General features: G+C 34.9%; 1 protein-coding gene across 2 annotated transcripts in view; it reads left to right on the top strand.

The window, feature by feature from the left end:
* Positions 1-14,320, top strand: part of LOC120350418 (keratin, type II cytoskeletal 2 epidermal-like) — a 68,978-nt gene extending 54,658 nt beyond the window's left edge. Inside the window, exons 2-5 of one of the 2 annotated variants that reach the window (XM_039423726.1) lie at positions 9,027-9,250; positions 10,483-10,731; positions 11,053-11,324; positions 13,324-14,320. In XM_039423726.1, the coding sequence (XP_039279660.1) occupies positions 9,148-9,250; positions 10,483-10,731; positions 11,053-11,324; positions 13,324-13,677 (978 nt within the window). In that variant the 5' untranslated portion in view covers positions 9,027-9,147 and the 3' untranslated portion in view covers positions 13,678-14,320. Of the gene's footprint in view, positions 1-8,513; positions 9,251-10,482; positions 10,732-11,052; positions 11,325-13,323 lie in introns of those variants that run through there. The other variant, XM_039423715.1, reaches the window with a different exon arrangement.
* Positions 14,321-14,570: the final 250 nt, after the last annotated feature.

The following is a 14,570-nucleotide window of genomic DNA, read 5'->3' as shown; positions in this document are numbered from 1 at the left end:
TGTTTGATGTTCCTATCGCCATAAAAATCTGGAGAAAATCTTGATTGTAGAATGATGCGTTAAGGCTAGCTACTCATATTTTCTTCTTGTATAGAAACAGATTAATGCTGTAAGGCTAGCTATTCATATTTGCTTCGTCTATACTAAGTGAGGAGATGGCAGTATGAATTTTATTATGCTCTCCTATCATGAATAGTAAGGTTAATAATTTTGCACTAATTTCAAACTTTCAAAGGATAATACAAAAATTCCATTCAGCATCCAGTTTTGTGTAATACCTATAAAAGTAACTTCTATACTAATACTTATATTCAGCGCTAAGTAAATGCTACTTCAAACAAAATACATAGGCGATTACTCTACAAACATCATAATTTTAAACCATTCATCGGCACTTATCAATTCATCTATCATGTTTCAACAGAGATCTTCTAATCCACCAACATATGTCCAAAAATTTGAAGCAAAAATTGTTATGCTCGAAAAAATTGTTTCTTGACTGATGAGAGAATATAGTGTCATTCATTATTAGATTAATTGAGTGAAATTTACTTTAAAAACTGATAACTACAACTGAGTTAACTTTGATAAATGAGAAAAATCTGCACTCCATTCACCTCTATCGACATATTGAATCAATTCAAGGTTACTTCTAATTATTTCAAGTTTATTGCCATTAGTTTGAAGGACATTCATTTCAAGTCTTACTTCTACCTACAACTGAACTTCTGGTCTCGATGTGATGTCTCATTCTGATTCTTCAATGTATTGTAAATGTAGATTCATAAGTTGTAAAATCGTTCCCGGTGGTTCGGAACCCACCTAATACTGTACGTCCACTTATCTTCCATTATCTACCATCTCCTTACCCACGTAGGAGCTTCGAGCTCATGTGCCTCAGCAGAGAAAATGTCATTTTGTCATTAATATCGGAAATTTCTCTTCTTAGAGAGTCAATCACTTTTCTTTTTATTATCATGAGGATCAACTGGGATGTGATGGATGGGAGAACTCAAATCCATAGGGGTGCTGGAAGAGCTTACTTTGTGAAGAGCTTATGTTGATAGGTTTACTCTAATGAAGCCAATTAGTTAATTTTTATAATACCAAACTACTGTAATAATGGAATCTTGAATCAACAGGATCATTCTAAAATGCTCTGTCATTCAGATGAAATGCAAGTACAGTAGTATTAATTTGATGATCAACGGAATATTTCTTCATGATTTCTAGATTCATTCTTAGAATTTTTTCTTCTTCTTCTCCTTTATCCATTTAAAAGTCCTGAAGTTCTTCACTATTTTAAGAATTCAGTGTACTAGATGGGTGATTGTGTTTTAGGTTTGGGCTGATTGTCAGAGACTAGACATTGCTAAATTATTTCGCCTGCAGTTGAGATTCTATTCTTTCTTAATTCAGATTTTTTTAAATGGACACCAAAATTGACCTGATTAGTTGTCGATTCCTCCTTGAAGCGACCAATGAAGCTAGAGTTTTCACTTTAGTATGCCCATTTTCCCACTGCTACGTGAGAATGTTGCAATAGAAGTTTTCAATTAGCTTGCAAATAAATAAAGAAAACATGCGCAGAAAAATAAGCTTTTCATTAAAAATTGTTCTTCCAAAGTATTTCCTTTAATTTGCAAGGGAGAGCGCGAGTCAGATGCTTTATCAAACCCAAAGACAATGGAGAGAGTTTTTATTTCTCCTTGAGCTACGATTGGCGAAGCGCGCAGAAAAGTTTTCATTTTAATTGAGTCATCTTTGAGATATTGCGTAATGAAAAACTCAATTATCATAAACTGTTGGCGAAGACGGCCGTTCATTATCAAAAGAGAGCTTCCAATTAGCAGCAATCAGGGCTTAAATAAAAGAAGTTTCTCCATGCCTTGTTTTTCTTATCCAATCTAGAAGTTTTGATCTCGAAAAGTCTAATGAAAAGAAACTCAGCGGTCTGGAAAGCGAAAGAAGAGCACGACTTCATTTCTCTCAATATAATTGGATATAATTATTTCAAGAGCGCAATGTAACGAAAATTAGCTACTTTCACTGTTATTCTCCTCATTATTTGAATTTTTGTCAATGAAAAATCATGATTTTCATCGCAGGAGATAAAATGCATTTTAGAATTCTATCATTCTGTGCTCGAAGATTGGTTTCATATTTTAATTAAAAAACAATATTTTGGATACATTCTATTTCCAACTTTTCTTCAATAGTCAAGCTTGGAGATGCATGAGGAAATGGTAGAGTGGAATATAACTATCCTATTATATTAAGCGAGCAATTTCTGTATTTATATAATTATCTGGTTATTTTTATACCTAGTTATTTATGTTTTACGGATCTCGAAAACGGCTCTAACGATTTTCACGAAATTTGGAACATAGTAGGTTTATGATATAAGGATTCGATTGCACTAGGTCTCATTCTTTGGAAAACTTGCTGAACGACATTAAAAGGATAATTCATCCTTGGAAAACAGATGATAATTTCGTCGTCTCTCGATAACAGAAGATGCGTGTGCCTGTGTGGGAGAGAGACAAAATTACTTCCAGCTGTGTAATCATAATCAATCAGCAAGAAATTTTATCTAGCTAGACAATTTAATCGATTTGATCAACATAATCTGATTTATTGTCATGTCATGATAATCCTCCTAAACTAGAGTATATCATAATTTTCAAAATTGATCATTATTTGACAATTTACAGTGATTAGTGAGTATTATTTTGTTATTCAATTTGGTTTGTATACAATCTAAATTATATTTTTTTCAAATGTTTGCACAGATAATTGAACCTGAATTGAAGTGTATGGAACATAACCTACTTTCTGGACTATTTATAGTGTATAAATCAACATTCGGGAATGAAACAGTTTTGGTCTGTGCCTGTTAGTACTTCCCCAATCATTTTAAAGAATTGTGTTCGGTTTATCAAAAGTCAATAAATAAATAACGAGCGATGCTTGGTGCCCCGATATTAGATATGAAGATACACAATTGAATAAGGGTTGAGCAAAACTCAAATACAAGTAGTCCAAATTGATTCCTGACTTACAAGAATCAAATCCTCAGTAGCCGAAAGCTATGATCCAAATTCATAATTCCATTATTCATAGCTCCAAATTCATAGTCTCTCGCTCTTATCATTTTCCCTGATTCGAGAATCGGGCTGGACAATATCGAATCATGTACAGTATAAGAAAAGATATCACGTTATTTTAATATCGAAGAATTAATATAAAGTTAAATCATTACTGTTCACTTGAATGATCAATGACGTCTTATTTGAATGAAGTAAATCCTTATGAAAATAGTTCATATAACAAATGGATGCCGAGTTTCGATGACTTGGCTTGGCCCATGCTTTTAGGTTGAATTCAGCTGAGCAAAACGTTTAAGCGGTGAAAAATAGTCTGTCTAATCATTTCCGACTCTCTCTACTTTTTGAAAACGGTGCAAGAGACTAAAGTCTATGTTTTATTTGCCTCGTCAGTTAGTATCTTTTGAAAAATAACGCCGACCGGGGTGGGCGATCGTTTCACCGAAATGTTGACGGCAGATTGAAGAGTGTGGGGGAGGGTTGTAGGTGGAAAGGGGTTTGGAGGGGGAGCTTGAATTGTGTGGTCCTGTTTCGAGTTGTGACAAGTCGGTGTGTATGTTTTGACACTTGGCAGTGACGCTGGATTGTAAGTCTTGCCAAACACTTCTGCTTCTCTTCTAACATACTCAGAAAAACATGTTCAACATGTCTTGCTACGATAAACCTCCCAGCCATTTATCTGTTCAATCGATCCTTGTTAACCGCATGATGAACACAATTAATGCACTGCTTCAGACAGATGAAAAAACATGAAGAGAGAGATATACTGTGCGATAGTGGAAGAGTTTAAAAAAATAATCTTGTTCACGACTCTCTCATAATTGTGGAGCATTTGCATCCAATAAGGGGATAATTATTTTATTATATTAATTTATGATGAAATATAATGAATAATCATAATACAAAGTGATATTTTAGTCCTGTTACCCTATTGCAAGTGGTAATTCATTTCGAATGAAGGAAAATGTTGTGTTGTTGCACGTAGCCCTTGTGTTGGTAACTCAATCGGTAATACGAGAGACCGAGCTTTGCTCAGAAGTGTAAAAGTATAGAAAATTTGTAACGAAAGATTGAATTTATAGTTGATATCAATTTTTTTTCAGTTGTACAATTATTTTCACAGTTATATGAGGAGGCACAACAGGCTTATGCGCAAAACTGTCCCTTTTCAAATGTTTACTACATTCCAAATCAAAATCTAGATTGAGCTACTATCACTCATCAAAATAACAATTTATTCACACTTCAAAAAACAAACACATCATCAATTACAAATAGATATACTTTGAATTCGATTTATAATGATATGATATAATACTATGTACATGGCTATTCCACGCTAACAGCATCTAGTAACAATTTTGGACTTTCTGAAGTAAACATGTTTTCTAAAAAAAAGAAATAAACAAAAATACGTTTTTCTTGCTGGATTATCCTTCACGTGAGATCAGCTGAGGAATATTCATTACGGTATCGACAGACGACAAAGTTTCCAGCTGTTTTTCCGAGGACGTATTTATCCTTTTGATATCCTTCAGCGAGTTATCTCAGGGTTGAGACCTAGTGAATCGAATTTTCATATCATAAACCCACTTTGTTCCAAATTTTGTGAGAAACGTTAGAGCCGTTTTCGAGATCCGGTCACATACAGACATATAAACATATAAACAGGAATTGCTCGTTTAATAGTATTAGATACACACAGCAGTGCGAGTAGATTATCCTTGAACTATCGTGTAACATTCTGTGTGGATTGCGGTCGTTTTATGAACAGTATTGTATTTGCCGTGGAACATAAAAATTGAAAAGATAGTATAACTTCAATTGGTGGACATTTTGAGCATATTCTTAAATAATCTTCAGTGATTGAAAATGAGAAGTTTTGGGTTTTTGCTTTTGAATTGCAATATTCTGCTAATATCAGAGATATATTATGAATTATCATCATTCAAATATAATATGATACTGTGAACTCTCTGAAAGGAACGATACCTATTTTATTTTCTAAAATTATTAATAAATCTATTTTATTTTATACCTAAAATTATTTTCTCGTTAACAAGGAAATTCTTATGAATATGCAAGTTACTCTAAATTTTTAAGTTTCTTATTCAACTAATTTGCCGCTTTTTGTTGAAGAAACAAAATATTCATGTTTTATGTATTCATACATTCATGTATATTACGGGTCTGTTCATTCACATTGGAAATATATAACTTTTAATCATTCTCCAGTCGTAATCCTTTGACGGTGCAGAAGCCTGAAGCCAATTCTACCAGATTAAACGAAACTTGACAATCATCATCTGCTTGACATCATCCATTCAATCTTATAGAATTTATAATGACGCAAAAAATCGTATGTTCAAAAAACGATGTGTGTGTAACTGGGCCAGCTAGTCACTCTCCATCTTCATCGTTTAACCCTATACCTCCCAGTTTCAGGAGATCATGGTAGACAATGATTCCCTACAAAGATTAATCTCACAAATTTAATATCTTATTTAGCAACGTGCTTTGCGAGAATTAGCAGTGATTATTTATCCGTCGGATTTCAGAGAAATACAAGTCTTGTTGTATACCCACCCATTCGTTAATGAGGTTTCCTTTCCGCCCGTTTCTCAGGAAACGAGAACGAGATGACATCGCTTATAAGCGAGGTTTTGTTTGCGGCCAAGTTTCCCTCTAATGGCAGCAACGCAACAAAAATCCACTCCTGCTTCCCTGCTCCACTTTTCACCAACCCCCACCCTGCACACCCACCCATCGCGATCCAATTCTCGAATTGCAAGTTCCATAACTCGACACCACCCTCTTCCATTTCCTCACACCCTTATCCGTTCAGGATTCTCTTTCCTCATGCTCCCTTCATCGGTGTCTCCTTTATTCTCGTCATTCTAATTCAACCCGACCAGCGAGCGTCGTCACTTCCTTCTCAAGACTATCAACAACAACTACAACAACAACAACAACGGAAACACCGTCAACGGCTCAAAGAACAGCAGTAACAACTTCTATTAACCGTAATTAATCAGCTTGAGCGGCTCCGCGAAAATTAGTTGCCAGCTCACTTGAACAGTTAACAATGCTTGCTGTCGCGAATAAATCGCACGTATTTTCAATGCTAATGAGCGGTTGCGGGTGAGGCCTGCAGATCTGCGTACTCTCAGTATTGGAAAACAAAAAGCCTGATGAATGTTTACTCAGAAAATGGGATGATTTCATAGCATTGGGATTTCATCTCCCATCTCACTAATTTATAGAAACATGAATTGAAATGTATGTGAAATCAATAAATAATGAATAGTTATCACCCATGTATAACTTAGCAAACCCATTCGCACTCCGACTAATGAAATATAAGATGAGTTTAAAGTCCTTGACATTCGACAATTGTATGTCAGAAGCTTACTCATCTTCCTTCATTCGTGCAAACAGTGATAATATGTTTAAAAAATCACAATCACACAACACGCTCAGAAAATTCCATTGGCATTGAAATTCCGAGACTTATTAAAACTCACTCAACAACAAACAGCCACTATATTGCACAACTTTTATACAGAAATATTCCTTCCACCTTTCGTAATGCTCATAACTGTTCACCTTATGCGTATAATAAACACATCAAAATATGGTTGAGGGAGATTGGTAGGGAAAACATAGAATCCATAATGCATTCTAATTACCAATAATTTATTATCATCAATTTTTTTCATTAAAAGTTGTAGTTACAAAAAATTATTTATCTACAATTTATTTATTACTATTTTTTTGTACTTTTGATTATTTTTTTAGGTGTTTTAATGGTTTTGGTTGGGTATAGGTTTTGTTTATTTTTTTAAGGTGTTATAATGTGTTCAAGTACAATAACACATTGTTTATAGCTTCTACTCAACAATTGACGGGTTCTTAATTGGGTTGCATGAATGCTCTCGAAGTGTATCATCCTCTCAGTAAATTTTAATAATTATCAATTCAAGAATGACTTATTCTTATCAAACCACAAAACAATTATTCTCTCAATAAAGAACAGACTCCTCTCCACACATAGTCTTAAGCCTTCGTGGATAAGATGCATGTGATTTTTTTCTCTTTTCACATTTTGGTTTCATAAGGATTATTATGTATACATTGTACAATGCGTATTATGATCAAGTGTGATTGACTACAATATAAGTGTACATGTTAACTCATTCATAATTGAACTAATTATTATTATTAATTGATTATTATTGAAATATATTTAACTGTGTATTTGATTCATGCAAAAAATGAATTTGAATTTAAATGCTGAAAATTCGAATTTCTTTTTTGGGTTAACTTACAAACTGCTGGAACTCTCGGAATTTTTGTGAGGGTCAATTTATTATATTCCATTCGTTATAGAGCGTCGATTCACTTTTCTGATAGGTTGAAGATGAAAATGGCGAAAATTATGAATGAATGAGTTCTTAACTTCACATAAATGTATTTGTTTGCATTTCTGCCAATATAATAGGACATGACAGAGCTATTGAATACTCGCACATGAACTTTCTCATTATAATAGAATTATTTCAGGAAATGAATTGATCAGCCTCAATTACAGAGGAAAGTATGGATAAGTGAATTTTTACACCTATTCTTTTATTGTAAATAATTTATCGTGTGACATTTTCATTCATTGATGAATGAATTATTGTACTTATTCATTACAATAAGTACAATCGCTTTATATGGAAGGATAAAAAGATCAAGACCAGAACTTTTCCTATCAAATTTAAACAATACACAGTCAAAAATAAAGGCTATGAGAATAAAATTTTAAAATGATTTCTATCTTGAATTAATAATCAATGAGTAGTGATTTCCTAGAAACTGCAATAAACAGTGTGTGAGCTAGTGTTCACGCGCATCTCAAGTCTACTATTCAGAGATCCAAGCCAGCTGGTGACAGGACAATAACGCTGGAGACACACGAAGTCTGCTATCTTTTCATAGTGAATGATTCAATAGAATCAACAGTAGCCAAAAGTTTGCAATTGAAATAATAACATTTTCTCGAATTTCGAGCTTATTTTAAATTTTAGGTAAAAATGCTATTGAACATTAATTGTACAGATTTTCATGCCTAATTTTTTCCATTTCGAATTTTTTGTTTAAATCGTATCTGAAGCCTGATAATTGGGAATTTGAAAAATCAAACTTTGCATAGAAAGGGCGGAGCTCCTGGAATTTTTACAGATATAGGATTTGTGGCAGTTGATAGAGCTTATCAATGACTATTTTAGGTATAAATTTGATCAAAATCATTGGAGTCGTTTTCAAGAAAATCGCGAAAACCCCTGTTTTTGACAACATTTTCGCTATTTTATCCGCCATTTTGGATTGCATTAGATCGAAATTGTTCGTGTCGGATCCTTATATTGTAAGGACCTTAAGTTCCAAATTTCAAGTCATTCGGTTAATTGGGAGATGAGATATCGTGTAGCAATACTATCCTTACCTATGGTAATAGGACAAGGAAAGTAAAAATGGATGACACCTGTGTGAGTTCCTTGTATAAACTCACTATATTATTCGAATGAAGCCTTGAAACAGCTTCACAGTTTATGCAAGAAGCCCACTGAGCTACTTCTCAATGCCTATAGATAGAGGCAATAATTGATGAGACTCCCAATACCGGGTTACATTTGTCACGTTTCCGCGACCGCATTCGAAGTGAAAACTGAACATTTACCGAGACACAAGTCACGAGCCTGATGATAACTCTTTATAAACACCAGAAATCACAGATCTCTACCACAATAATACGGTCCACGGAAGCTCGAACAGTGCTGCTTTAATTCTATTCTTATTCGGATGCAGAATGTCGCGTTTTTGGACTCAAGCTCTTTGTTCAATTATCACCATCATTCTATTGTGTGCATTGTGCAGGGCAGAAAATATCACATCTACTGTGGCAGCCGAGACCAACATAGAAGAAGAGACAACAGTCACTCCAGCTCCAGTAGTAGCAGCCTCTAATGGATTATTACCCAGGCAGGTTTTCAACGAAATGTACTCAGAGTGTCTCTACAAGCTATCGTACCCCTGCTTTGGAAGAAAACTTCTTGTTCTGTTGGATTACTTCGACAAAATGCGAGAGATTAGTGTCTATGGTGAGTAGACCTTGTAATCACACGTATTCATAGATGAGACTAATCAGTAACCTTGAAATATTGTCAATAATAGATAATTGCTTAGAGTTAAAAACATACTTTGCGGACTGCGAGAGCCCACTCAGATAAAGCATCACCATCCTTTAGCAGGTTCGAATCCCGCCCAGCGCTTGTATAGGTGAATAATCTCAAACGCTCAGATGAATAGTTGTATGGGAATTTTCTATCAGGATAATTCATGGTTATTAAATCTGGCGAGAAGTAAATCAAAATATGATATCATTCGAATCAGATGAATACTGATTTTATTCAGTTGAATACTGAATAAAATTAATTTAATTCAGATGATAAATTCAGATGGTTTCAGAAGGTTCAATTTAGATGAATACTTTCAAAATTAAGAATAATCCTCATTACTGATTTTCATATTCTTTTATATATTTTTTCTATTTCTATATTATTTTATCACAGTTTTTCACAATAATATCGCTGGATAATCAAAGATTATAGCACCATCAAATGAACTGACCATTCATGTTGAAGTAGTTTTCATGCTGGTTCTTGTCCCAGAAATGTAAATTCTTGTTTTTATGTTTCTCGACGTTACAATGACCGTAGCATTCTATAAATAAAAAGGCATTCATATCTATCTATCTGCGGAATTCATTCGATTTAAAGAATATTTTGACATTCCATAGAAGCATTAAAATCGCTCCTTATCATTTCAGGAGATAGGCCTTGTTTATTCACTCTTGAGAGACAATCCATTGCAATTGCATTACTGTAATTGTTTTATTGTAGGCCTATATTGTTCCTCCACATTATATTAATTTCGAGTGTGTTTTGAATAAATATTGAACTCGCTGGATATTCTCAAACTTCTATCCAACTAATCTGTTGGTGTTTTCCCTTCTCATTCGTATGGTCAGCGGGAAAACATAGTACTATCCTCGCTAGAAAAGAGTCAAGAAAAATTAAAATTATATGCTTGCTGGTTGAGTAGCTTTGTCAAAAAAGTTAAAACAAAGTTACATGAAAAAATACGAATATAAACTTTTAGATCGGTACTTCCAGGTCACTCAGCCACTGGAGAGCATCTGGTCTAACATCTGCAGCCCCAGTTGAGAACCTATATAGTTGGAAATCTATATATAGTACCCTTTCTAATGATTATTTTCCATCTGGAAATATCGATGTGAGTAGCAGCTTCATACTTATTTGTTTGTGTTCAGATGGATGGATTTCAGTAGTGCGAACGACAGAAGCCGCCACGCCGCAAATAACAGAGGACCTGCTGTTTGCGCGCAGCGCCTCGCAGGGCCAGAGGCTGGTGCAACTCATCGAGCTGGCATTCGAGAGATTCATCGATAATCGCGTGATAAGACTGGCGCTGCCCAATTGGAGTAGCAATGACGCTGTGGCAAGATCGAATGACTACGTGGATTTCGACTTCTCTGGATATTCAGAGGACTCATTTGAAGGTAAGATAGCAGTAGGAGAACAAGTGAACGGAGCAATTGAAGATCATTATGTTAATTTCTTCACTCTTCAAATTGAAAAAACAGATCAATTAAACACAAACAGAAGTATCTAAATCTATTAAAATTATCCTTGCTACTCACTCATTCATCTGTAGAATATGTGGGGAAAGAAGAATGAACTGAAGAATAATATAAAAATGAATTATTCCCAGTAGGTGTAACTTCAAATGGTACATTTGGAACAATAAATCGAATAATATTGTACTATATAGAATAAATAAATCACTGAATTCATTATACTGTAATATGTTTGATTTCCAGGAAGAGGCAAGAAGAAGAAAAAGAAGAAGCTGATGAAGAAGAAGAGCAAAATTATCAAGAAACTATCAATGATTATTGGAAAGGTGATGATGATAAAAATGGCTATTCTGGGGCCAATCTTGATCAAGCTCATTGCTCTGAAGAAAATCAAAGCCCTGCTGCTGGGGAAGATCGGCTTCTTGCTGTCAGCGTTCATGTTGATAATGAAGTTCATGTCCAAAGGAGGAATGAAAATGATGGGAGGAGGTGGAGGGGGATGCAGCTGTGGAGGGGTGAGTAGTTGCACTATATTATCACTTATGTCTTATCAGAATGGTTACTAATTCGGTATATTTTTGAAGAACCCAATATGTGTGAATGGAATTCGCAATCCTAGATATTTAAGCCCATCGCTAGTTACAAAAATGTTGTTGAATATTGAAGTGTCCTGACAGTAACCAAATGGTTATAGCCAGTAGCGGCTCGTGATCTTCTAGCTTGGGGGTTCAACCTCATGATCTATTGGAGAGAAAGGTCAAGAGGATATAGAGTATTGAGCATAATCAAGTGTAAAGGTGATCAATAATAATTACACCCCAAAGATTGAGCATATTTCTACAAATATAAATTTTTTGTCCTGTTCATATTTTTCTTGTTTGATTTTTACTTCGGGAGTTGGTCACCATGTTTTTATTTTACACCTATCCTCAATATCAATATTGTTTGTATTCAACAAAAATACTGAACCTTATCATATTTCTTCATCAAAATGCTGTTACGGTAACACAATAAATTATATTCACACTCTCACTAAAAGAAATGGACACACTCGAAATACTCACGAATACACGAAACACACTAGAAATTACTATATTCTTCTACACGCAAAAACAATTATACAACGAAAATGCAGTGAAATCTATCACAACTGTATACAGTATAATATATATACCCGAAATCATATCGTATAACCTCAAAACTGTCACGCTTTCTACTTCTTGTTTACCGCTTTTTTACTGTTTACTGCCACCAAATTTGAATTTATTGGTATGTTCAAGATTGCACTGCTACTGAATCCGTATCACGAATATTCACGATTCATTCCGAAGTTTACCGAATGCTTCACTTGCCTCGGCTAGGTTCGGCTACTCTCGGTTGAACTCGTGCAAAATTGGTTCAGACAGGATTGTGAACCAAATCCGTGCTAGTAAACCGATTCCCCTCCTCCGTACCACTACCTCACCCAGCCCTGTTTTTGGGTTCACATCGGGGGATGAACACTGCTTTCCACCTCCACGCGTCTCGTCTTCCCATTCGGTGCTGTATCAAGCAAGCCACTCCGGATTCTCAGGCACCGGCAGCAAAACATCAACGTTAAGTTTACGTAGATGAAAAATGTTGAGATGTAATTTAATGATTTCGTGGCAGTAAATAAAAATATAATAATTATTCGAGTTGCAAATTCATCATTGTATAGGAAGTTGATTCAATTCTGGGGGTTCAATGAACCATTGAACACATAGGACGAGCCGCCACTGGTTATAGCACAAGAAGTGAGTGTACTTTTTTTCCTTGTAAATGAATTCATTTCTAAAAAAAACTCGACAAAATTTTTTCTTTCGAAAAAGTCAAATTTGAAATTGCCAGTCCTTTAAAGTATATGATTGAAATCATACATTTTAAACACATATTATTAGAATTTCAATATTTTTTTAGAATCATTTAAATGCTTGAAATAGAAAATAATTCATTCATCACAAGATAATACATACAGAAATACATAACGGAAACAAGTGACACGGAAGGATAATATATTTCAAGATCATATCACTTTTTTGGTGATGAAATTAAATGTCCTGAGCTGGAGTATCCGCCCATGTTGTTCGTTTTTTCTGCTTAAATGAATGATGAATATCAAGTGTAGATTTTGTTGATCAATATCATTGACATCCATTGTGATTACCCGTTCTACATCATTGATGATAATTGTGAACATATCTTATTTATCAATTTCATTGTTTGATATTGAGATTGGATATCCTCCTATTAGTATTTTTCATTGCAATGATTCTCGCAATTCCCAATTCAGTCGAATGTACGTTTCAAATCGTTTATGCATGAGTTTGTAGCCCAGCATCAACATGTTTTTTTTATTCCATTCACAAATTTAAAAATTGATTTGGAGAGAAACAACAGGATTCATCCAATAATATATTTCTCTCTCAAATTCAGATATTATCACAAAAGACAAGAAAACTCAGATATTATCATATTATTTGTTTGTATCATCAGGGAAGTATGTGCGGCTGTAAGGGCTCACATGATGCGGTAATGGGCTACCCTCCGGCCGGGGTGAGCCAGTCAGATTGGAGCTCGAGTGGGGGTGGCGGAGGCGGTGGAGGCGGTGGCTGGGGTGCGAGTGGGGGTGGCGGAGGCAGCAGTGGCGGCTACGGCAGCTCGGGAGGCGGCGGAGGCGGTGGATCGGCGTGGAGCAGTTTGACCAACGCGGTCAGCAGTGGGGCGGTAGCCATGGGGGGTGGCGGAGGAGGCGGCTGGGACCGTAGCTTCGGACACGACCTCGCTTATGCCTACTACCGGCAGCAGGAATCATCCACTGACAAGCCGGTGTCTTTGGATGGCGTCTGATACATCATTAACCAGTGCCAAGTCAATAATTCCTATTAGCCTACCACCATAGACTTACTAAAATCACTTCATCGATCAATGTATTCTCACACATACACTGACAACATACATCACATCATCATCACATCCCTATTTATATATTCTCTAAATAGTTTGAAAAACTTGTTTGATAGCAATGAGATTACTTTTATTTTCATAAAATGGATCACACTATTATTAGGATACCTTATTGTTTGATCTTCGATGGTGAAAATCAAGACATCATCAATCATCCTTTCTTTATAAGTTGAAAATTCAGGATAACCATCATAAACATTGGTTTCAATTGTTTCAATCCAAAGTCTGATAATGCAGAGTTTTTGCCGATCAAGTTTGATCATCGATATCTCCCTAAATCTATCTCCCAATCTATCGAGCTAATTGAGGCAAATTTCTATTCAATTAGTTTTTGTTTAATTTGTCTTTGGTTTTTGAGTCAACTTTTTGAATTGCACAAGCTCCCTGAATGTCAATACTAGTGAATAATATTATTTACAAATCATAATAACTCTAAATGGACTATGTTATTGTTATAGGCTTGATATTCGTAATATAAGTTGTGAAATATGAATGTGATTATTGTACCTTGATTAATTGATCTTAGAACTGATATCAATTCAAGTTATTTAAGTATTCAATTATTTATTTTGAATTAGTCTAATTATATTTATTTGAATATAACGAATTTTGTTTCTGTTATCCCTTAGTTCTTTATACTCTTGTTGTGGGGACTGCGAAAAGTTTTTAGCCTTATTTGCACATAATGGTTTGAAAGTTTGTGATAAATCACATTCGGGAACATAACTGAATCAAGATGCTTGTTCATACCAAGAAATACCAATTATATACAATTA

Source organism: Nilaparvata lugens, chromosome 1, assembly GCF_014356525.2.
Source record: "Nilaparvata lugens isolate BPH chromosome 1, ASM1435652v1, whole genome shotgun sequence".
NCBI lineage: Eukaryota > Metazoa > Arthropoda > Insecta > Hemiptera > Delphacidae > Nilaparvata > Nilaparvata lugens.
Note: the sequence above shows the minus strand (reverse complement) of the source record. Positions and strands in the feature narration are given on the sequence as shown.